We start from the raw sequence: 23,229 nt of genomic DNA, 5'->3' as shown, positions 1-23,229 counted from the left end.
ACTTTTCTGAACGTTGAATTGGTCGTGGTAGTCATATTCCTTGGCAATGTGGTGAGATATTGATATAATTATTTAATTCATAAAAAATCCCAAAAGAATACTTATTATTCATTACACAGTAAACACACAGGCAATTTAGTTCGGCATAATATTAGTTCGTTAATAAATCATAATACTCCATTTGTTGGAGATGTAATTATAGTTACTCGTAAGCTGTAACGTAAATATAAATATAAATAAGTAATACCATCGATAGGTTATTCCTGTGTATATAAGTAACCAATAAACGAGATACATCACAGTTTATTACATTATTTAACCTCTGCGACAAATAGATATAGTTCCACAATGTACCATAAATTTGGATATGTAGGCAAAAGAATATATTTATCCATTATACATTATAGCCACCACGTAGCCCAGAATTTATATTGATTTTGGTGTATGGGGCGCATTAAATCAACGTGTTTATAAGAATCCCATAAAAATTCGCAAGCAACTATGGGAAGAAATAAATACTGCAGCAGTTTATTTAGAACCAATGATGCTATTTAATATGAGACGATCTTTTATAGAATATATTGACAAATGAATTAAAGAAAATGGTGGACATATCGAACACTTTGACAAAAAGTTATGTTAATTAGTTTAACTATTTCCTAATTTGGTTTGTAAACAAAATGTTGTGATTATGACTTTAATTTAACATAAAACGTAAAATGTTTGATGTAAAATCCTATTATTCTGTTATTTTGTCAAATTCTATTATTAATTATCCTACTGATATATTTATTTTATTTAATATTTCGTTAACTATTAACTTTAGTTAAATGTATTTTATACCAAAATGCAGAAGTTTTAATGTTTTTGTCTATTTTTCCTTCGTTGCCTGGAGTAATTGCCTTAAATCAAAATTATGCAGCTGATTTGTAAAATGCGATTATCTCGAAAACTGTTTAGTTTTGAAGTTATTAACAAGTATATAATAGTAGTATATTATACTTTTTTTTTGTTAAAATAATGTATCTTTAATATTGTTTGTCACAAATAGAGGTTACTTAAAGAGCAAAAAAGTTAAGTGGAAATTTATGCCACGTATGTGGCATATGTGGGCGCCCTCTATTAGCTACATTAAAGTGAGCATCAAATTATAATTTCTCATATTTAAAACACCCAGCTGTAAATTTTTATACATAAATGTTTACAAACATGAAATTTATAGCAAAAATTAAAATTTTAAATTTGCACCTACAACAACACCCTGTATCTTTCTTAATATCAAAATTTTATTAAAGCAATTTGGCTTAAATCGTAATATTTTAAAGTGTATGTGTATAGTCTACTGTTTCTTTTTGTACAATTACTTAAGGACCTCCCTGTATATATAGAGTTTGTTTTTGTATGGGAACGATGGAACAAAGTGGTACAAACATTTTTCTACAGTAACTGTTAGAAGCAGACAAGAAAATATAGTTTCCTATCTTCTAAGACTGCTTTTATATTGTTAGGTAGTGAGTGTTTTTGTCATTCACTAATATATTTAGTGAAAGGCAAAAACAGACACTCTATTAAGATATTTGTTACATTAATGTCGCAGTTACATAAGAGACAAATAGAGCGATTTGATTTGGAGGTTAGGTAGCTGTGAGTTAGTCTGCTATGACATTATGTAAACGGGTTAGGTTAACAAAAAGACTGCTTGTTTAAATTTATCTCGCACCAAGATTCGGTTGAGGGCTTTACGATGTGTAGAGTTAATTGTAAAAGATACGTATATAAATGAGTCCTTGCAGAATTGAGTGAGTATAGTTCTCCAGAGTAAATACTGCAACTGGAAGATAATTTAAACTGTTAAACAATGTTCGGAGTTACAACTGGTGATCCCACACCATCAATAGTTTTGGATGAATCTGTATAGATATAACAACGATCTGGAAAAGAAGCAAGTATGTTGTAAAATAATTGAATAATTGTTGCATGGGGATCTCAAGCTTATTGCATTTAGAAAGAGTTAGATCACATGGATCTAACTTTCCTTATCGGAGGAAAGGTCCAGGGGAGGTGTGACTGTATTTGTCTGATCAAACAATTTTTGGGAATTGAATATTATGGAGAGAGAGAGACATTTTCTGATTCTCCCGTAAAAGGGAGGATTCGTCCTTTTTTTATTGATATAAGTTTCTTCAAAACGTTCAGTGATAGTATAATGGAAAGTGGGATAAGATTTTATCGCACATATGGATGATGCGTATGTTAATGCATTCTTCTAAAATTTAAAGGTTCTCCGGTTAAACATTGTAGACTTTTAATGGGGCTAGAATACAATGCTTCTGTAGCTTTTCTTAGTACTGTATTTTGTATGACTTCTAGTTGAGCAAGGAAAGTCTCCTTTGTAAATGAGTATACGACTGATACATAATCGAGTTTTGATCGTAACAGTGATTTGTAAATATCAATCAAACTTTTAAAATCTGCGCCCCAATCACGATTGCACAGTGTTCGCATTAAATTAACAAATTAACAAGATTGCTTAATTTGCATAATATGGTATTTCCACGATAGTTCCTTATCAAATATCATTCCTAAATGCTGGATATTGTACCATTTATCTTAACTTTAAAATGTCTCTTGTTAAGAAAATTATGAATAAAATATAGCATGTTACTTTTGACACCCCAATGACTAAGTGTGTTAAGAATGTCGTATCTGCAAGCCATGCCAAACGCTTTTGTTATATCGGGAAGGACAGCAAGACATTTCTGTCCAATTGCAAATGATTCATGTATTTCGAACTCCAGGTCTATTAAATTATCTATGGTGGATCTGTTCCTGCGAAAGCCGCTTTGTTAATTGATTATTAATTTATTTTATTTTATATAATAAATATTTATTTATTTATTTTTCAAAAACCATCTTATAATTCACCATTTTTTCTAAGATTTTGCACATTATATTGCTACGAGAAATTGGCCTATAGGAATCAGGATCAGTTCGTGATTTATTTAGTTTTAGTAATGGAATTATTATCGCCTGCGTCCATTATGTGGGAAACTAATTATTTGTCCATATTCTGTTATATAGGTTAACAAGATATTTTTTTCCATTATCTGGTAGATTTTGTAAGAAACTAACAGGAATATCGTCTGGTCCTGGTGCCGATTTTTTGCTGCTACTTAAAGAGTAATTAAATTCTTCCGTGGTAAACGTTCAAATCATCAAAATCATCTTAGTATTGATAAACTCTTTAGAAAAGTTGTTATTGCTAAAGTTCATTTCAAATTGTTTTGCTAGTAGTTCTGCTATGTCATTATTAGATGTTACTATCTGTTAATTTTTGCATAGGAATGGAATCCTTTTATGTGTATTGCTTTCAGATATTTTTCTAACATTTTCCCATACGGTGCTTATAGGGATATTGATATTAATAGAAGACATAGATTCTTGCCAATATTGTTTTCTGTTCTTTTTAGTTATATATCTAGCTTGAGCCGATAATTTCTTATATTCTATGGTGTTTTAGGTATTTTTTGACGTTTTAATTTGTTAAAGGATTTTTTATATTTTTTTATTATGTCAGTACACTCTGCGTTCCACCATGGTAATGAATTTCTTTTATGTAAAGTTTGTGTTTTACCTATATGTCTTTCACCAGCAAGATGGATTAGTGATATAAACTATTCAGTGATATATAGTGATATAGTGATATATATAACAGTTCTGTTCTATAGATTCCATTTTGAGATTTGAGTTGTATTAATATCTTTATAATTATTATTGAAACAGACTTTGATAGGATAATGATCCCTTCCATATAAAAACTGGATTACATACCATGAAAACTTTGATGACAGTACAGGCTCACATAATGACAAGTCGATGATTGTCCATCATTCAGCAAGTTTAGGTTTTTTAAGGTAATTATGTTTTCTAAAGTTTACCTTTGGAATTTATTCCTAGAGATTCCCATATTGCATTGTGACTATTAAAATCACCAACAATTATTCTGGGAGTGGGAATTTAATTTAATATAATATTTTTTGCGGAAAGGACACTGATACTCGTACTACTTCTAATTTACTATCGATAAATAATGCTTCCGATTCATATTTTTGGTTAACATATGTAACAACTCCTCCACTAGCAATATTTGCGTCATTTTGTTTTTTATCAAAACAACAATAATTCTTTATATCATAACTATGCTGCCCTTTCAAGTTTGTTTCAAATAACAACCAATAATAATGACAACAAAAACAAATAATTGATGGCGAGATTATTGAACATAAATGTTTAAGCATTTCAAAACGGGTATAGAACCCCATAACATTCCATTAAAAAATTGGATCGAAGATTTTAGTTTCTTTACCGAGATGAATTTGTTGTAGTATCGCTGTCTTGATAAGCGGCATCATCTGACTTTGTCATTTTTTGTATTTTGTTTACTATTTTAGTGCATTTGACCTTTATGATTTTTACTGTAAAATACGGCTAAATTGTTGTTATCATATTCATAAAGTTGGGTGTATCCGTTATGTTTGTAGTAAGCTAAGAGGATTAGGCGAGCTAGAATATTTTTCAAAAAAGTCAAGAGTCTGTTCATATGTTAATTTAAAATTATTTGACATATTGTGAAATATTATTTTTGTTGGCATCATCATTTCCTGAATTGATATGGTAGTTTCAGGTTGCTTTTTTTTGTTTCTTTTTGGTTGGTTTTGGGATTTTAAATTCTTTATTTAATTCTTCAGTAGGAGATGAAGTAGTATTGATTTCCGAAATTTTCCTCTTGTTGGTCGTCGACTAATATTTAAATATACAATTAGTTTCTATAAGGATAAGAGGTAATAAATTCGTATCTGGCTCTTGGTTAGGGGGAGGTTCGGTACTAGAATTACTGACGGGAACATCTGGTTACATTTCTAAGGGTGATTTGTTAGACTGGAAGGATCCTGGTGGTTGTTGTTGTATTGGTTGTTGTGGTTGGTGGTCGATCAGAGTGGAATCATTTTGTGGATTATGACTCGAACATAAGAGTTTATCTAAACTTAAAAATATGTGATACCTACGAAGTTTGTTCATATGTAATTAAGAAAGAAGAAGGTAGGTCTATATCTACAAGAGGTTGAATATATATGTTTGTCTTCTTAAACTGACGACGTGTTGAAATTTTGGGAGCTGACTACCTATTCTAAGGAAGGTTAAAGCTGACCTTAATTTAAGACCCAATTTCATTAACTCATATTCTATTAGAGTGTGTGGAATAAAAGGGCAAACATTAAATATTTATAGTCCTTCGTTCGGAGTTATTAATTTTAGTTGTTTTTAAATTTTCGCCTTTTATTGTTATTTGGGTTGAACTGGACATACAATTTTCAATCAAGGATTCGTTGGAGACATATACATATTCTGTTATTTGATAGTCTTGATGAAAATAAAATATTCCATGGATGAACAACTTTACCAAGAGTTAATAAGTACTCTTCTATTTTAGTATCAGGTAGCGCATTAAATAAAATGGCTTGGTTCTTTTAAGGAAACTGAATTAAAATATTATTAAGGACAGCAGAATATGATATTTTGTTTTGAGATTGTTGATTGTCAGTCATGACTGTTGACAAATGTTTGAGGTAGGATCTGATATTATTTGATAAATTCATTAGTACTTAATTAAACCAGTTATAGAACCGGAAATGATTCTGATAACAGGCCTTTCGGCCTAACTGAACAAACAGTATGATTTGAAATGTTTTTGATAATAAAATCAGATTAACTCACTGTTCTATTCCGTAACGTAGCTGCACTAGATACGATCACTTATTGCTTTTGTTTAAGTTTATTTCGATATAGATTATTTTAAAAAAGACAATTTCTCGGGACTGAAGTGTAAACACAATTTGTATTACCATGTTCAGGGTCCTGATTCTATTTCATTTCGATGTCGAAATTTAAAAGCGACTACGCCATGACAGTCGCAATCGCTAGCGATTCTCATTCATTTCGATTGTAGTTAAAACTGGGGATATTTACTTTATTATTTTGACACTGCTGAAAATTTGGGTTGGCCCTCTTGTTTATTGGCTGCACTACGCTTGTTGAATGTTTGTTTTGTTTACGTTACATGAACGTCTTTTTTTTTTCTTGTTTGAGTTGTTAAAACATAAATAGTGGCCATTCTCAATTATATTTTGAATTGAAAGAAAAGATGGCAAGAAAAAAAAGGTGATATGGGAGATCCTAAAGTTATAACCACTAAGATTTGACTTAGTGGTTATATTCTAATATATTTTTAAATTTACTGCAGCTTAGTAATACTAACCCTAAATATTTTGGGTATCCTAGAGGCATAAACACCTTCTTCCAAATATGGTTCTAATACCCTTATTAAATAATTTGCAGCTTGTTTATTAAGCCGGAATTGTTGCCTAAATTGAGCATCACTTAGTGAAAAAGAATTTTGAGTATCCCGTAACATTCTTCTTATCCTCTGTTCTGAACGTCGGATATCTATCCTCTCTTCCAAATTCCTCCAAAAATAGCAAATGTCCATAAAACACAGCCATATTAATACTTTTTGCCTCAGTTTTCCTTGCAAGGATCAAAATACAACACCGCCTACGTACCTAAACTGAACCTAATAAGTTCACTTCTCCCAGTCCAGCCAGCCATGTCAGATTAATTTCGACTCGAAATGAAATTTCAACCACTTTCTTGAAGTTGAAATTGATTTCGATAAATCGAAAATTAGTGACGTCGTTTGGTTAGTTCAGCTGAAATCCACAAGGTTCGGAAAGTCGCATTTCGACGTCGCCATATTAATTTCGACATGTTTTGAGTCGAAATCTCAATTAGAATCAGGGCCCATGTAACCTTGTTGTTTGTTTAATATTACAATGTTATTTTCCTTTAAAACGAAATATTTACTTTAGGGTTACCTTTTCTTATTTCGTTGTAAACTAAAATTAAAATCAAAATACAAAAAATGCTGTTAACCCTTTACCGCATAATTTTTTGTTTTTTGTCAAAAATAAATTCTCAGATAAGAATTTTAATTCTATTTTTACGTAAAAATATTTTAAAAAATCTAGCTACGAGGCAAACTTTATGGACAAAAAAAAAATTTTGGTGCCGAATATGGAACATCATGCAACAATGTAATATTAAAGTCAAACTATTTTAAAGCTACAGTATACACTATACAGTATGAAACTGCAAACAACAGTTTCTTTCTTTATTAATACACAACGGTATTGTACATTTTGTGCACACTTTATATGTTTTCCCTGTACAGCCTGGAAACTTGCATTTTGCCTAGTGCTCTCATCCCAATAGGGAAAATGATGAAGCCCATCTTTACGGATGTCTTCTTGCAGTATTTCTTTAGTGGGGCCCTTTTTTCGTTTGTTTTCGTACATCTGCAGAATGCTACTACTTGACGGTCTTCCAGCTCTGTTCTGTTTAATTGGTTTTCCGGCTTTGCATAGAGCATCGGCTATTGCTAGTTTGGTATCCAAAAGGGGTAAATCAATTTTTTTCGCTATTTTGGCTAATAACCAACAGTTTACGGCTGTCATGTCAATGAAATGTAAAACTATTCGTAAATAATATTTCTTCGACCTGATTTTTATACGATAAAATCCTAACATGGAATCAAGGAGATCTACACCTCCCATGTAGTTGTTATAGATTGGGACACTGTTAGGACAAGGTATCATTTTATGTATACTTTCTTTTTAGAAAAATCTTCTTTTTTCTCCCTTTGGTTCACTTCCAGCATATGTTGACATTGTAGTAACGATTTTATTATCAAACCAGGACACTACACTGACATTCACATTGTCTATATTGGCTATTTTCTCTACCATTTATGAACTCTGCCGCGCTTCTTCATTTCCTTCTCAGTTGGCATCCCAACTCCAGGAACACGATTAAGTCTTACTGTTCCCAAAGGTAAAATGCCCTCTTTGGTCAGATATATCATAAAAGGTATGCTGGTGAACCAATTGTCAAAAAAAAACAACCTGTACTGTTGATGTTTTGGTATCGAATCTGCTAATATGTCAACCACGTTGCTGCTCATACTAAGATTTGGTGCTCCTAGTGGTACAATATTACTCTGGGAACCAACAAACAAATTAAAGTCATAGCTGAATCCCGAAATACCACTCAGCACAAAGTTTTTGAAGCCCGACTTACGTGTTTTTTTTAGTTATACTGCTTTAGCTGGCTTCCCGCTTTTGTTGGTATAATCTGTTCGTCTACAGCTAGAAATTCTTCTTTCGGAACCATGAGTAGTCGTTCTTTGATTTTGTTAAAAACAGGTCTAATTTTGAATAATCTGTCATGTCCAGGCTGATCATTTTCAATCATGTCATCATTGTTATTGAAATGCAAGAAACGTTTTATTTCTTCGAATCTGTTAGAGCTCATCACATCGCTAACTGTTCGGTAGCCAATATTGGCATTTCAATAGTGTCTTCTTGATGGAAGTTGAATTATCTACATGTAAATAGTAATTCCTATAAATTGTTCTATTTCATATTTTTTTATATTATCCGGTTTACCTGGACGTTGTTGCCCTTAATATAAATTTGATTGGTCTGTGATATGCTCTATAAGACTATCAGGAAAAAGAAACTTAAAAAATTGGACTACCGGCGTTTCAAATTGTAAAATCGAAAAAGGTATATTTTCATAACCAGTAAATTTTGTATCACTTTCTGATCTTCTCAGATTTTCTTTCACCCAATTATGAGATTTCTTCCTTTTATATCGTAGTCTTTCAGACAAAGGGTTATCATCATCTGAGGAATCAGAGGATGTGGCGGAAATGACAGTTTCCTTGACATTGATTGGTAAATTTTCACGCTCCTCATTGTCACTATCTTGACAATATCATCTCATTTGTGCCGTATTCATCGGAGAGATCTGATTCTTCACTATTAGTACTATTTGGAATTCTAACTGCAGTCATTGTACCATAAAAGAGTTTCGGATCCATATCTACAAAAACAATTAATGAGTCCATAACTTCATAGTGTCCATATATAGCACAAACCCGTTTTGGGGATTTCGAGAGACTCAACATTCTTAATTTTTAGTACTTACCTAAGCAGATATCTAATATCACAATCCAATAAATTTCAATTTCATTTTTTCTCGCCGTAAAAAACGTTTTTACTATGAAAAATAACCTCTAACTTCAAGCACTGTTTCACGTGGTTCAGAATTTCAACAAGAATGAACTTGAAACTGAGCACAGCTGCCTATCTCGTCATCAGAACTAACTATGCCGCATATCTCGCTACACTATTAGTACGTGTCAGATATGGGCGGCTACGTAAAAATTGAATTAAAACATTAAAAACAATTTTTTTTTTGGTTTGTGCCATTTATGGCACATGATGCGGTAAAGGGTTAATTTTTAGATGCTTGTTTATTTCTAGTAAATCTTGAATATTGCAATTATATTGAAACAATATAATATAGAAATACAGGATACATAAATAGTTTAAGAAAATTTAGTTCATTTTTAATTTTTTTTTTAATTTTTCATTTTGTTTGTGTAATTATATTTAGCTTATCCGCTGAAGGGTTAATTGCAGTTGCTGTCACGGGTGCGCCAGCAAGTTGTTATATGTTTTCATATCTCTCATGTAAAGGTTAAAAGGCGATTGCTAAATCACTTTTAGGATTTACCAGGAACTAGAAATTATATTAAGGGTTTATTCTCTCTTGGAACATATCATACTTTTTGGGTATTGTTCACCAAGACAGAATTAGCAAAAATGAGGAATTATATATTTATCATTCTGCATTAATTGAGTAGATACAGAAAAAAAACTGTTTTATTAACTTACCTTGAAAAATTTGTAGCATACTGATTATAAATAAAGACTTTATGGTGAAATGGTCTGGCCAGTCCCTTAGTCGCCATCCTTATTAGCTCAGTCTTATTATGGGGAAACATCACTCTCTCGTCAATTTCATAAGTTGGCACAACAAAAGCACACTTTCTTCCCTTCTTACATACGTCATCATTAAAAAACACATCAAGGCTCTCAGCCATGTTTCTGCTGGGGATTATATCGACATCAGTAAGGAAAACGAATTTCGTTTGACAGTTCTTCCGAGCCAAGTTTCTCAGATGATTCTGAGGATACGGTAATTTGGCTCTCCATTGATTAGCACCCTTATGGAGGTTTCTAGTTAAGTGTTGAAGTATTTCTATTGGACTATCACATTTCGCTTCTCTAAGTTTTTCTATATCTAGGTTGAACCTCTTCGGTTTGCGGTCCTTGGTCAATGCTAGATGGAATGTTACCTTATCGTTGATTTTTTCATTACATTTTTTCAAATACGAGATATAAAACAGCAAAGCATTGAGTTCGTCTTCGCTGGCCGCAAATGTCGCGAGAGATATAGGCCCATTCCAGTGGTTGGCAACTTCTATGATTGATGGTAGCTTATCCAGGGAGCCCTGAGTCGCTAGGCAGGTTTTGTAGACGTTGCTGAGGATTATGTATCTAAAAATTTAACAACTTTAATTTGTTTTTCGCTACATATTTAATTTTAGTTTATCGACCCCAACACTATACTTCTTGCTGAAGTTAGGACAACATCAAAATATCGATTACATTAGGACATTATATAAAAAATTTTCGGAAAAATAAATCTAAGAAAAGAATATAAGAAAACATAAAAATTTTAAATAAAAAAAGGGCAGTTTCATCTCAGCGCTTAGCTCGCCAGACAAATACGCCATAGGTGCCTTAGTTTGTCTATTTAAAAACCACTAAAGGACCAACTCTTGAAAGGAATTGGCATTATGTGTGTTAATATACGTAGAGGGGCCATTTGATAATATCTCATTGGAGTCTAACGTCTATACGCTGGATATACACTAAATTTATTATTTTAATTAAATCTCTTGCTGTAAATACGAGTACCTATTGTATATAAGTTAATAAACTAAATAACAAAAGAGTCCTATTCATCCCGATAAACCTGTTTAATAGAATTTTTTAGTTATCAATTTTCGCTACACACCCAAAGCATTAATCCTAATATTGTTTTTTATTGAGCTAGTTAAATAGTTGCTTATTAATCTGAGACCCGTGAGAGTTTACCAAATATACTGTATTAACGTTGCCGCAGGAAAAGGTATATTACCTGCTATCTAAGGCGGGGTCCCACCAGTCGCGCTATTCGTCGCTGCGCCGCTCTGCTTCGAGCAGCGCGGAGCAGAACTACACAGAGCGGCGCAACTTTGCGCATGTGATTCTAGAGGAACAAATAAGTTCCAGGTTTTATTTACGCGCGCACGATGGAAACAAAATTAGCAATAGCAAGTGCTGCTGTTATAGTAATTAACCATTTTTTACAAGAAAAAGTAGACAAGTTTATCATGGAAATAATCTTTTAAGTGATTTAGTTGCGAGATAGTTTCAAAATTTTTGTCGTATGTCGTTGCACGATTTCGAGTACCTGTTAACAATGATTGAACCAGTAATAAGAGAAAAGGATACTAATTACAGAACTGCTGTATCTGCTAGGGAAAGACTGGCGATAACTTTACGATTTCTAACAGGAGATTCATTTAGCAGTCTGATGTATACATTCAAAGTGTCCAAACAAACTGTATCACGGAGTGTTATGAAAGTTTGTGGTGCTCTCAATGAAACACTCAAACAGTATATATATATACATATACGCGTAAGTAAAACTAATTTTTATAGAACATACATTATAATAGATAATAACTTTAAATTCAAATAATAAAAAACACTGTTTATAATAATGGCTTTATTTACACATTAAAATGATTTACATATTCCTGAATAGGAGAAAGTTGTGAGGAAGGAACAGAGGAAAGTGATGTATGTGAATTTTGTGAATGTACCGACATAGAATGTTCTTGTGGAACAGGGATAGGCGGTGCAGGCGAATGGGGTGTCGAAAGTGAGTGGTTATTTAGTATGATGATTTTGGGAAACATGAGTGAGGATAATGGGTGAATGAATTACTAAGGCAGCATCATGTAGTGACGTAGGACTTTGTTGCGGAGTATAGCCAGAAGAAGATTCTGAACTAGCTGACACATACTGATTCTTGGAATATAGTTCCATTTCTGCGTCATAAATAAGATGGTTTATTTTATGCATTAGTATGCTTCTTTTGTGCTCTGTTAATTTTCGAAGCTTCTCAGTGATATGTTCACCAAATGTTGAACACTTATCCCGTTATACATTGGTATTTAACACTATCTAAGATGTAAAAGGCTCTAATTAGCCGGGGATCGTCGGTATTTTTTTGTTTTTTGACCTGTTTGGAGTAGCAAGAACTTGCCGTTTAGGCGGACCAACCCTGTTTGATGAGTCAGGGTGCTGAATAGCATTTTCGATTCATTCATTTCGTCTAATACTCCTGGCATGTCATGTTCGATGTCTACGTTATCGGAAACCTGTAAGTAATACATATCCAAATTAATATTCTTTTTATTTACAGATGCCCACAAATTCGGAAGAATGGCTAAAATGTGCAAATGAATTCGAAGAACAATGGAACTACCCACACTGTTTAGCGGCTTTGGATGGTAAACATGTGGCACTACAAGCACTAATGAACAGTAACAGTGAATACTTCAACAACAAATCATTCTTCAGCATTGTCTGGTTTGCAATTGTGGATGCAAACTATAACTTTTTATTTGTTGATGTAGGTTCACAGGGTCGTATATCCGATAGCAATATATTTGAAAATACTGTTTTATGGAAGAAAATAGATAAAAATACCTTGAATATACCTGAGGGTAAACCACTTCCTGAACGTGATCTGATTATACCATATGTTATTCTGGCAGATGAGGCATTCGCATTACATGAAAACATTATGAGACCTTATCCTGACGTTCACGACAATTGTTCAAAAGAAAGAGTATTTAATTACCACCTTTCTAGAGCAAGACGGGTCGTTGAAAATGCTTTTGAAATTCTTAGCTCAATTTTCATAGTCTTAAGAAAACCTAAACTTTTGGAGCCGCAGAAAGCCAGAGACATAGTTTTAACAACTGTCTACCTACATAACTTTTTAAGACAGAGTGCACAATCCAAAAATATATATACTCTAGAAAGTACTTTTGACAGGGAGCATTCTAACGGGGAATTAGTAGCTGGATCTTGGAGAAATAAGGTAGAAAAATCCTTATTGTCTAGTTTAAGAAAAATATCAAGAAAAAGTTCTTCAAATGCACAGGTAATTCGCAATGAACTTACTGACTATTTTGTTACAGATGGACATGTAGCTTGGCAAGATGAGCAAGCATAAGTATAATGTTAACAATAGACCTACATTAGTTTTAGTAATAAATGAATTTTGAAATACTTACATTTTCTATATCATCTTTGTTGTCACGTGTTTCTGTGTCGATTCGATTGACGGGTGCATCCTTTTCTGTCAAAAATTGAAAATGCTTATAAGCAAACCAAGTACTGACGAAAATATCATCTCGTCCTAAAAAAAAATTCAATTATCCATAGAGATGAAACAAAACATTTATCAATTTCTACTGAAATTAAAATGTAAAAATACCTTTGCCTGTGCCCATTGACTTTTTTATTTTCATCTTTTCTCTTCTATATAAAGACAACAAAGACGTCATCTTTGTTTTAGCTTCAGCGACGGAAAACCGATATTGTCTGCAATAAATACCCATGCATCATATTTCTTACTTTTATGATTATGTTGATTATTGCTTTTCGGATTCCACAATTCCGGTTTGTCTCTGTATGCCTCAATAAGTTTTTCAACTTCTTCATGATTCCACTCAAAACTCATCGCGAAAATAGTACAGAAACACAAGAATCTGTAAAAATGGTATTCAATCACAAACACCGTTCCAACTGAACGCGCACTTTTCTTTGATCTACACTACTTTACCGACAACCAACGGATAATGTTCGTTCTTGTTTGAACTTGCACGGCGCAGCACTACTTGTCGTTCCTACTAGTCGCTCAAGCTCGCTCCGCGCACAAATGAACCAAAACAAACAGCGCGGCGCAGCACAGCGCGACTGGTGGGACCCCGCCTTAAGGTATAAAGTTAGCAACCTACTAAAAACAAATACTGCTTAAACATTGTGAGCCTCGGAACCCGATTGATAATATAAAGACGACCACAGCAAGAAATGAGGACAAAACAGAACATCCACAACCCAAATGAGAATTACTACATAGAATATCAGATTGTTCAACACAAGAGACCGTGCAATAACTCAAGCGTTGAAATAGAAACAAATAGATATTTGCGCTCCACAGGAAACAAAAAAGAAAGGAAAAGGACAATTAAAATTAGGTGAATACATACTAATCTACAGTGGAGTTGCAAAGAAACAGAGATAAAAATGTGTAGCCTTATTAATACACCAAACATACCAAAATCACATCAGAGTATCAATGCGTGTCAGAAAATATTGTAGCAACCAAGATAAGAATAAAAAAGGAAGACCTGAATATCATCTGAGTGTACGGCTCAGAAAATAACAAGCCTCAAATAACAAGGAAATAATTTTATAACGAACTATAATAGGTAGTAGATCAGGTCAGAGGGTAGATGATAATACTGGAGAATTTTAACACCCGAATAGAAAACCAAGTGAAATCTCTAATATTAGTGCTTAAAAAATATTAAATAATTAAGAAAAAGGAGAAGTTTGTAATCTAAATAAGAATACCTTCTAATACTTACTTTTCTCCTAAAACAAAATTGTCAAACATCTTATACTTGTGTTGGTTGTCCCACCGGCCTAAGTTTAGGTCCAGAGAGGAAAAGGCATCATCCGGGATTGATGGCGACTCCTGGTTGCACTTCTGGTAAACAACTTTCTGTATAATTTTCTGTTGCTGCTTCGGACACTCCTGAGCGTACATAAGTTTTAAGGTCAACATCACATTGTATATTGTCAGGCAGACTAGGGCAGCTATGCTCATGTTCCACAACCGACATCTTCCCTAAAATGGTTCCCTATCTTACTACATTTATTCAAGCAATTAAAAAACTATCAGAAAGGGAATAACTGTCATGCAAAGAAAACGGAACACTTTTTGTTTTTCTACAATTTGTGTAATTTCACTGTCAAAGTACTTCTTATTTAAAATAAGTCTTATTTAGCTTTTGGCAATTACTCTTGTTTTGTCATTATAAATTATTATTACTGCCATATGAGACGTAATTTTTATATTAGTTAAAAACTTCAAATGGTGTATCTTTCTGTAGGTAATGTTTTTAAACAATTTAATATTGAAAAACCAATAATAAAGTTGTTCTTCTCGCAGAAACGCAATTGAGTTTTATTTAAAAGAGACTTTATAAGAAAGAAGGTGATAAAAATCAAATCAACAGCTCAACAATAAGATAATATTGTTACTTACTGAAAAAACATCAAAAATAAAATAAAGATTTACTTTTACATATACACACCGTAATACACCTGCATACAAAACATGTTGCATACTATCAAGACAGGTTTAAGATACTACTTCCATTAATATAATAGCAAGAACTCCTAATTACTTTTTAATCACACTATTTTTGTTTTTTTTCCGTTCTCTATGGATCAGTCAAAACACACCATGAAAAGATGTCACTAACAAAATTTTAAAATTTTAACTTTCCAACTAAATTTTAAAATGTATATTGTCCATTATTTTAAATGTTATATTTTATATGTGTGTTTTTAATGTTGAGTGTCGTAGCTTTAGAAAAATATTCTCAACGACTAGTAAGTTGTAATGACAATTTGAGATATGTTGTAAATATTTACACTTTCTTCTAATTACAGTGTCTTGAAGAAGGAATAAAAGAATTCCGAAAGCTCGACCAAAAGTCAAAAGAGTGTTTCTATAACATCCCGGCCAAACCTACTGACTGCAGCCCTAATAAACTGTGTTGTTTGTTTATATCGACAGTCAATAATATTTAGTATTTCTTATATATATATATATATATATATATATATATATATATATATATATATATATATATATATATATATATATATATATATATATATATATATATATATTGCCTGTGTAGTTTTCCTTTATATAAAATAAATAAATTTATAAATTTTTTACGAACTGTCACAGAAATACCTTTTTAGGCCATCACAAATGCTCTTCCAAATATTTTTGGATATGAGATATTATATTAAGCTTATCTAAGATTTATTGTTAGAATTTTGATACACACGTATATGCATATCAATGTTGGGTATATGACGAAATATTTGGACTAATTGTTATTATTATAGACTCGTACGGCTAGTATGCAAAATATGACATTCATGGTAAAATAACAATTAATGAACTAAAAACAACCCTTGGAAATATTAAAAATTGAAAGATGAAAGGATAGATAGGATAACTACAGAATTAATTAAATAAAATTGGCAGTTTGTGAAGAAAATAGGTCCAACACTGATCTTAACTGCAAGAACGCCAAAAGAACCAAAAGTATCAACAACATAAGTTAAAGCAGACGGCTATTAAAATCTATGCGATCAACTGAATACCAGGAGAGATGAAACAAAAATTCATAAAATGTTAAAGGGGACGAGTAGTCACCAAAATAAACAACGAGGACGGTATTTACTCAAGCACGTTCGATGTAAAGAACTGGTAAACCAGTTTGACCAAATGATATCCTTGGGAAGTATGAATAGTCTTAGGAAGAAAAGAATCAAGTTGTTTAACAGGTCTGTTTAATATAATTTTTAAAGTAAACAAATGCCAGATAAATGGAGGAGCCCTATATTAGTACCTGTTTATAAACATAAAACAGTTCAACAATACAAAGTACAACAACAGTACAAAGCCATAAAACTACTTAGTGCACCATAAAATGTGGGAAAAAGTATTAATAAAGGGAAGTGAAGAAACCGGAATTGGATTGATAAAGATAGATCAACGACAGGCGTAATTTTCATTAAAAGGCAGCTGTTATTTATTTTCATAAATCTCAGGATCTGCTAAAGTACCTGTTAACATTCACTTGAGTTTAATGTATGCTGATGATTTAGTATTACTAAAAAATACGGATGATAAATAGTATTTCGAACAACAACTAGAACAGTGGAGACAAGTTCTTAAAGAAAAAGCTTCAAAACTTTATAACTAGAAAGACAGGGGTTACTACTTATCATCATCATGCAGCGTCTACTCACAGTCCACAGTCAGAAATAGGCCTCCTTAAGGTTTTTTTATTTTCTTTGTTCATCTCTCATCCTGTAATCATGCTATATGCCCTGCTCATCCCTATTTAAGTCTTGCACTGTATTTGAAAACATTATCCACCTATGACTTTCTACGTATCTTCTTGTTTCTTACCCTGTCTCTGAGAATTAGGCCAAAAATTGAGCGCTACATTGTTTTTTTTTTGTAAGATAACTTTTGGGTAGCGGATAGATACTTTTCTACGATCCCAGTACAATAGGTCTACTTCACCGAAATGACCCTGCCCAGGCGAGCCATGCTTTACTATCAACTCCTTACTAAGAGAAAACATCTCCAAACACTTACTTCTTTCAAAATCTAGTTATTTTTTGCTATTCCTCTCTGATAAAGAGGGCAGCAGCGATCATCAGTATCAGTTTAACACGCAGAGGAAATTATTCTGGATCGACTTAAAACTGAACTACCACAAGCATGACTGCAGCAGTTTAAATGGTTGTGGTACTACGATGGGGAAAGCCCCTTAAAACCACACCATTATTATTCCCCAGTTCATTCATAATGGCACTGGCATATAAGAAAAGTACTGATCATGGTCCTCGGACACCAAGATCCGACAAGAGAAGACAAGCACACAGTCCTTCCCAGGCTGTTATCCAGCGAAATCCCTGTGACAATAGAAAAGACATAAGAATATAATCAGACATTAGAATAGGCACATGGAATGTGAGAAGTCTCTAAGAGCCCGGTAAGACACAATACACTATACGTGAAATGATAAGGCTCAACATACCAGTTCTTGGGACAAACGAGATGCGCTGGCCGGGGCTGGTAAATGCAGGATAGATGACCACGGCGTATTCTACTCCGGAAAAGAAGGCAATATCCACCGAAATGGCGTAACATTCATTGTACACTAAGAAATATCTAATTGTATTAAATCTATATATAAATCTGTTATATTTCGTGTCATCATGATGCAATTAAATTTAAAGCCAGTGGATATTAATCTAGCCTTAATTTATACGCAAATAGCTAGCAGTAGCGAAGAAGACATAGAGAACTGTTATGATGATATAAAGAAGGTAATGATGAGTTATCTGAAAAATAAAGATATTATTATAATAATGAGGACTTCAATACCAGACCAAACTAGGAAAAGGTGGACAAGAAAACATTGTAGGCAATTTCGGATTTGGACAACGTAATGACAGAGGAGATCGTTTTGTAAAATTCTGCAAAGAGAACAATTTATGTGTGACAAATACATTCTTCAAACTACTCAAGGGTCGTTTATACACTTGGAAGTCTTCAGCGGATACTAAAAACAAGATCATATATTTTATTAATCAGTGACATAAAACTGAAATTTAAAAAAGTAAAACGCCAACAACAACCGACTAACTAAATAAACACTGACTATATTCGAGATAATAGCCAAGAAATTATACACGAGATAGAACAGAAGTTTGAAAAATCGAAAGAAACACATAATATCGAAGACCGCTGGAATCTGATCAAAACCATCATGTAAGAAACAACGAAAAGGTATAAAACTAAACCACAAATAATAATTAATGACTGATAAAATATTGAGACTAATAGAAAACAAACGAAAACAGAGAATACAACAAAATCAATCATGTAATCAGAAGGAAAATCCGAGATACAAAAGAAAAAGGGGAACTCTGCTAATGTCTTGAAATAGAAGAAGTACAGAAAAAATGACATCTTTAATATGTTCAAAAAAGTATGAGACATAACTGGACCATATAGGTCAACTTCAAGTAGTTTACCTAATAAACAAGGAAATATCATAGTCAATAAGTAAGATAAACTGGAAAAGATGAAGGGAATATATTGAGGAAATGTTTGATGACGAAAGAACAGAAATTTAAATCGAAAATGTGTCGACTGGTTCAAACATAACCTTCGACGAAATGGAAGGAGCTATACAACTGTCAAAGAATAGGAAAGCAACCAGTTCAGATGAAATTCCCAGCCAAATAATCACTTAACAACGATAAAGGCAAACATTCTCTTCTTCTCTTCTCAACCTCTTCAATAAAATATACGAAATAGGGCAACAGAGTGGCTACTGTCAACATTTATAATAATACCGAAAAAAATAAATGCTAAACAATGTAGCGACCATTGCACTATCAGTCTGAAGAGCCTGTATTGAAAATTTTTTCAAGAATACTGCACTTGAGAATTTACAAGAGAATAGAATACAACTAAGCAAAACAACTAAGCGAAACACAGTTTGGTTTCTGAAAAAACCTTAGAACCAGATAAACAATATTCAGTTTGCAGGTCATGGTTAAAAAATGTAGGGATATACAACAACCGGCATATATCTGTTTTATCGACTTCGAGAAGTCTTTTGACCGGGTCATCCACGACAAACTGCTCGGTGTCTTGAAGTGATCAAACTAGGTGGGAATTGATGACTAATACCTCCGTATTATCAAAAATTTTGCATCAGTGTGCAAACATACGAATTGGTCAGAATCAGAAAACGATGGAAACGGTTAGAAAATACGACGTGGGGTGAGGAAAAGGTCAAGAATTGGTGATTTTTCTTGGAAGGAGTAGGAGACGAAGACAACAGAAGACACCTCAGACAAGACATGTACAGGAAGGGGTTTGATATTGGTGTAACCCAAGATAGAAACTTATGAAGAAATGTAATTAGGAAAGCCGAGATCGCATAAAGAGAAAGGCGAAGATAATTATGATGAAAGTCAATATGTATAGAGTGTGAAACTAAATGTAGATATTGAATTTTATAAAAGTTACTAGAAAATAAAGCAATGCTAAAAATATTCATCTAAGATATAGTCTGGCAAATATAAAATGAAACATGAAACTATAAATCACAAATCACGCGTCGTAATTGGTTAAAAGTAATCACGTGTCTATAATGCATTCTCGGAAATTTTGAATTCGATCATTGACGACGCCTAACAAAATATGTTTTAGTTGTCGGTCACTTTACATTGTAAGAGCAGAATATGATATTTCTGCTTATAATTATAAAAATAATACATTAGATCTAGTTAATAAAATAATTTTTCCTATACCTATACCTAAAGATGTGAAATACTTAAATTAGTATTTCCTTTTTATTTTAGAACGATATTCAATTAGTTAGTCTGTCAATAGAAAGAGTGCTAGCAACCGCAGAGCTTGTTTGGTTTGTATATGCATAGTGTCTTTTAAAAACACGCCTACACGTGTTTATTTGGAAGAAGTTATACATCAAGTGATGCATGACATGAATCGTATTATTACAAATACGATACTAACCGCAATTAATTCTACGTATTGCGTTTACGGCAGTAAACAGAACGAAACGCAATTCTCGAGTTTATGTCTGAGAAAAATTTAATTCTCTTGAGTGTTAAATATCCGGGAAGTCTATTTAATAACAGAATTGATCAATGTCCTGACATTATGTCAAAATATCTTTACACAGCAAAATAAAAACAGGTGAATCAACAGCTGAATTAGCAGATTGCCGCAACTACACAGCGAAGCAACCACTTTAATTTTATAAGCGTGAACTAAAACTAAAAATTCCGTCAAAGGAAGAACTGGAATACAAAGTAAAAGTTTAACTTACATGGTATGGAACAGGAATGACACAGCCCAACAAAATAAAATAATTGGTACTTGAGAACTAACGAATTTTAAATATTTTTGATGCTCTGATTTTAAAAGTGACTTCATTTTCATAGTAGTTTTTTTTGGAATCGATGGTATAATTTTAACTTCGCTCGAAAATATATACAAAGGCACCTGGAAATCACCATACGGACTTACAGTAAATATGATAGATCATTCTATTGTAAACTCAAGACACCAATCCAATATAATAAACATTCGCACCAGAAGAGAAGCAAATGCGGGTTCTGATCACTACTGGATCCAAAGTAGGGCAAGTGCCAGAATGTTAAACGTTTAAAAAAGGAAATAGGTTCTAAACATGAACGATACAATGTAGAAAGACTTAAAAATACAAACAAAAACAGAGAATATAAATATTTACAGAAGCAGCTGAAGAATTACTAGGTATGAAAGGTAAACAAAGAAGAACAAGAACGAATGACTGTTTTTACGAATATAAGATTATACTAGAGAAAAAAATACAGCATATTTATTGATGCAACAGGGGTACAGAACCCGACAAGCAGAGGAGGAATATGTATAACTACGCAAGGAAAAATATGAAATCCACCTCAGAAAGAAGAGAGAAACTATGAACAAAGAACTTCAAAAACTATAAGACCTAATTAAGCAAAAAGGAATTCAAAAAACAGAAGTAAAAAGATAAGGAGGGTAATCTATTGACAGAACAGCAAGAAAAACTAAAAAGATGGATTTCCTGAAAGAGACCGAAAATGTTTTAGATTATAATTGATACATTAAATGTTCGTTTTTAATACTCCATTTAACGTTTTTTATAAAAATATTGCTTTTAATAATATGTTCTTAATATGCCATATGCTAAATAAAAAAAAATTAATTCTCAGTTACTTATGCTCTTCTTGATAGAACTCATAAGGACAGTTAAATATTATACAATAAGTTACTATATTACGCGTATAACTCATTTCATTATTTATTTGCTGGATTATCGTTAAAATAAAATTCATGAACTGTCTTCTTAGTCATTGACCTGATGCAGGTATCGTGATATCATGAACTGTAATGATACTTAGAATTAAATTTTTTATAAAATAAGCATACCGGCAAAGTAACAATACCAAGACACGATCAAACAATATACAAAATTACCACACAGTAACAGCATTGCACATTATAAATCAATAACACGGAATAATGATTAAAAGTTCAATATAGTTACATAAGTTAAAATGTATACATATAATACACTTACTTGAATCATTTGGTATTATTCAGCACCTGATATTTCTGTACTAACTTCTACATTATCACACTAGATTAGATACCTGGTAATTAGAATAACACTTACAAGAGATGTTTATCATCCACAAATGTTTATAATTGATTTTAGTTTTATTTATTAGACCTACAAAGAGATACTGATGGTTTTAAAAACAGATAAATGTGTATTACGAGTTAAAACGGGGAAGCTCGCACAGCGTTGCCAATCGAATCGATATTTTTATATAATTCACGTATACTTAAAAAGTTCGGTACATTTTTCTAAATGATATAAAAGTAAAAGGTGTTCTGATTACTATACGTTAAATACTTCCTAAATCATTATTTACGGTTACTGGGAAATATGTTCGAAACTGACAAAGTATTAGATCGTATGTGTTGCATGGAATCTAAATATTTCATTGAAAACTTGGCAATGTCCTCAGAATGACGCATACTCTTTGGGCATCCCTTTACCCATCGATTTCCTATTGTTTTGGTATTTCAAAGGGAAGCTCTTGAAATATGTAGTGTTTACTACCTATGACTTCGTTTTTTAGAAAGCTCTAGAGGATTTTTGCGGACAAAATGTTGATTGATATCAGATGATTATATGCGTCTGTTTTGTGTATATAAATTATATAGAGATCTCTTGGGGATATTATTACGATATTTACTTAATTAAGTACACTAGATAAAAATAATATTGTCGCTGTATTAAAACTAAAAACAAAAATTAATTTAATTTAATGGTATAACCATTATTAATAGTTAAAGATGGTACTTTATACGAGGTATCTTATAATGTATGCACGTATTTTTTGGATTTGCATTCGAAAGCACCTACATAATCTGGTTTTAAAATGAAAAGGGTCTACTATAATGGATAGTGTCTCAACGTGTTGAAAGTTTTAGATGGGCATGCGATGAAAATTAAAGATTCCAGATAGAAACCAAAAAAATGATCAAGAAATATCCTATGCTCTGAAAAATCTAACTTTAGCGAGAGTTTTCGGTTTTAGCTTATGTAGAGGAGGTGCTTTGAATTAAGTAGGGACCTTTCAGTACTTAAGACGGACTGGGCTGGGA

General features: G+C 32.5%; 2 protein-coding genes across 2 annotated transcripts in view; both read right to left on the bottom strand.

The window, feature by feature from the left end:
• Positions 1-22,340, bottom strand: part of LOC140449535 (beta-1,4-glucuronyltransferase 1-like) — a 40,265-nt gene extending 17,925 nt beyond the window's left edge. Inside the window, exons 1-3 of the mRNA XM_072542742.1 lie at positions 22,133-22,340; positions 14,744-15,006; positions 9,858-10,523 (exon numbers count right to left, since the gene is read on the bottom strand). Of these exons, the coding sequence (XP_072398843.1) occupies positions 9,858-10,523; positions 14,744-15,006; positions 22,133-22,141 (938 nt within the window). The 5' untranslated portion in view covers positions 22,142-22,340. The remainder of the gene's footprint in view (positions 1-9,857; positions 10,524-14,743; positions 15,007-22,132) is intronic.
• Positions 11,967-13,662, bottom strand: LOC140442341 (uncharacterized). The gene is made up of 4 exons (XM_072533416.1): positions 13,588-13,662; positions 13,385-13,509; positions 12,346-12,460; positions 11,967-12,127 (listed from the first exon to the last, which is right to left on the bottom strand). Exons 1-4 carry the CDS (start codon positions 13,655-13,657, stop codon positions 11,967-11,969), a joined length of 471 nt encoding a protein of 156 aa, XP_072389517.1. The 5' UTR covers positions 13,658-13,662.
• Positions 22,341-23,229: the final 889 nt, after the last annotated feature.

This window comes from Diabrotica undecimpunctata, chromosome 1 (genome assembly GCF_040954645.1).
Source record: "Diabrotica undecimpunctata isolate CICGRU chromosome 1, icDiaUnde3, whole genome shotgun sequence".
NCBI classification, from domain to species: Eukaryota; Metazoa; Arthropoda; class Insecta; order Coleoptera; family Chrysomelidae; genus Diabrotica; species Diabrotica undecimpunctata.
This window is presented reverse-complemented; position numbering and strand designations above follow the sequence as displayed.

Excerpts from the sequence above, each read along its gene's own strand:
- LOC140442341 (XM_072533416.1), bottom strand. The coding sequence starts at position 13,657 with ATGACGTCTTTGTTGTCTTTATATAGAAGAGAAAAGATGAAAATAAAA. Across the intron at positions 12,461-13,384 it reads ACAAAGATGATATAGAAAAT|GTTTCCGATAACGTAGACAT; the intron begins GTAAGTATTTCA and ends TATTACTTACAG. Across the intron at positions 12,128-12,345 it reads AGGGTTGGTCCGCCTAAACG|AAATGGAACTATATTCCAAG; the intron begins GCAAGTTCTTGC and ends TTTATGACGCAG.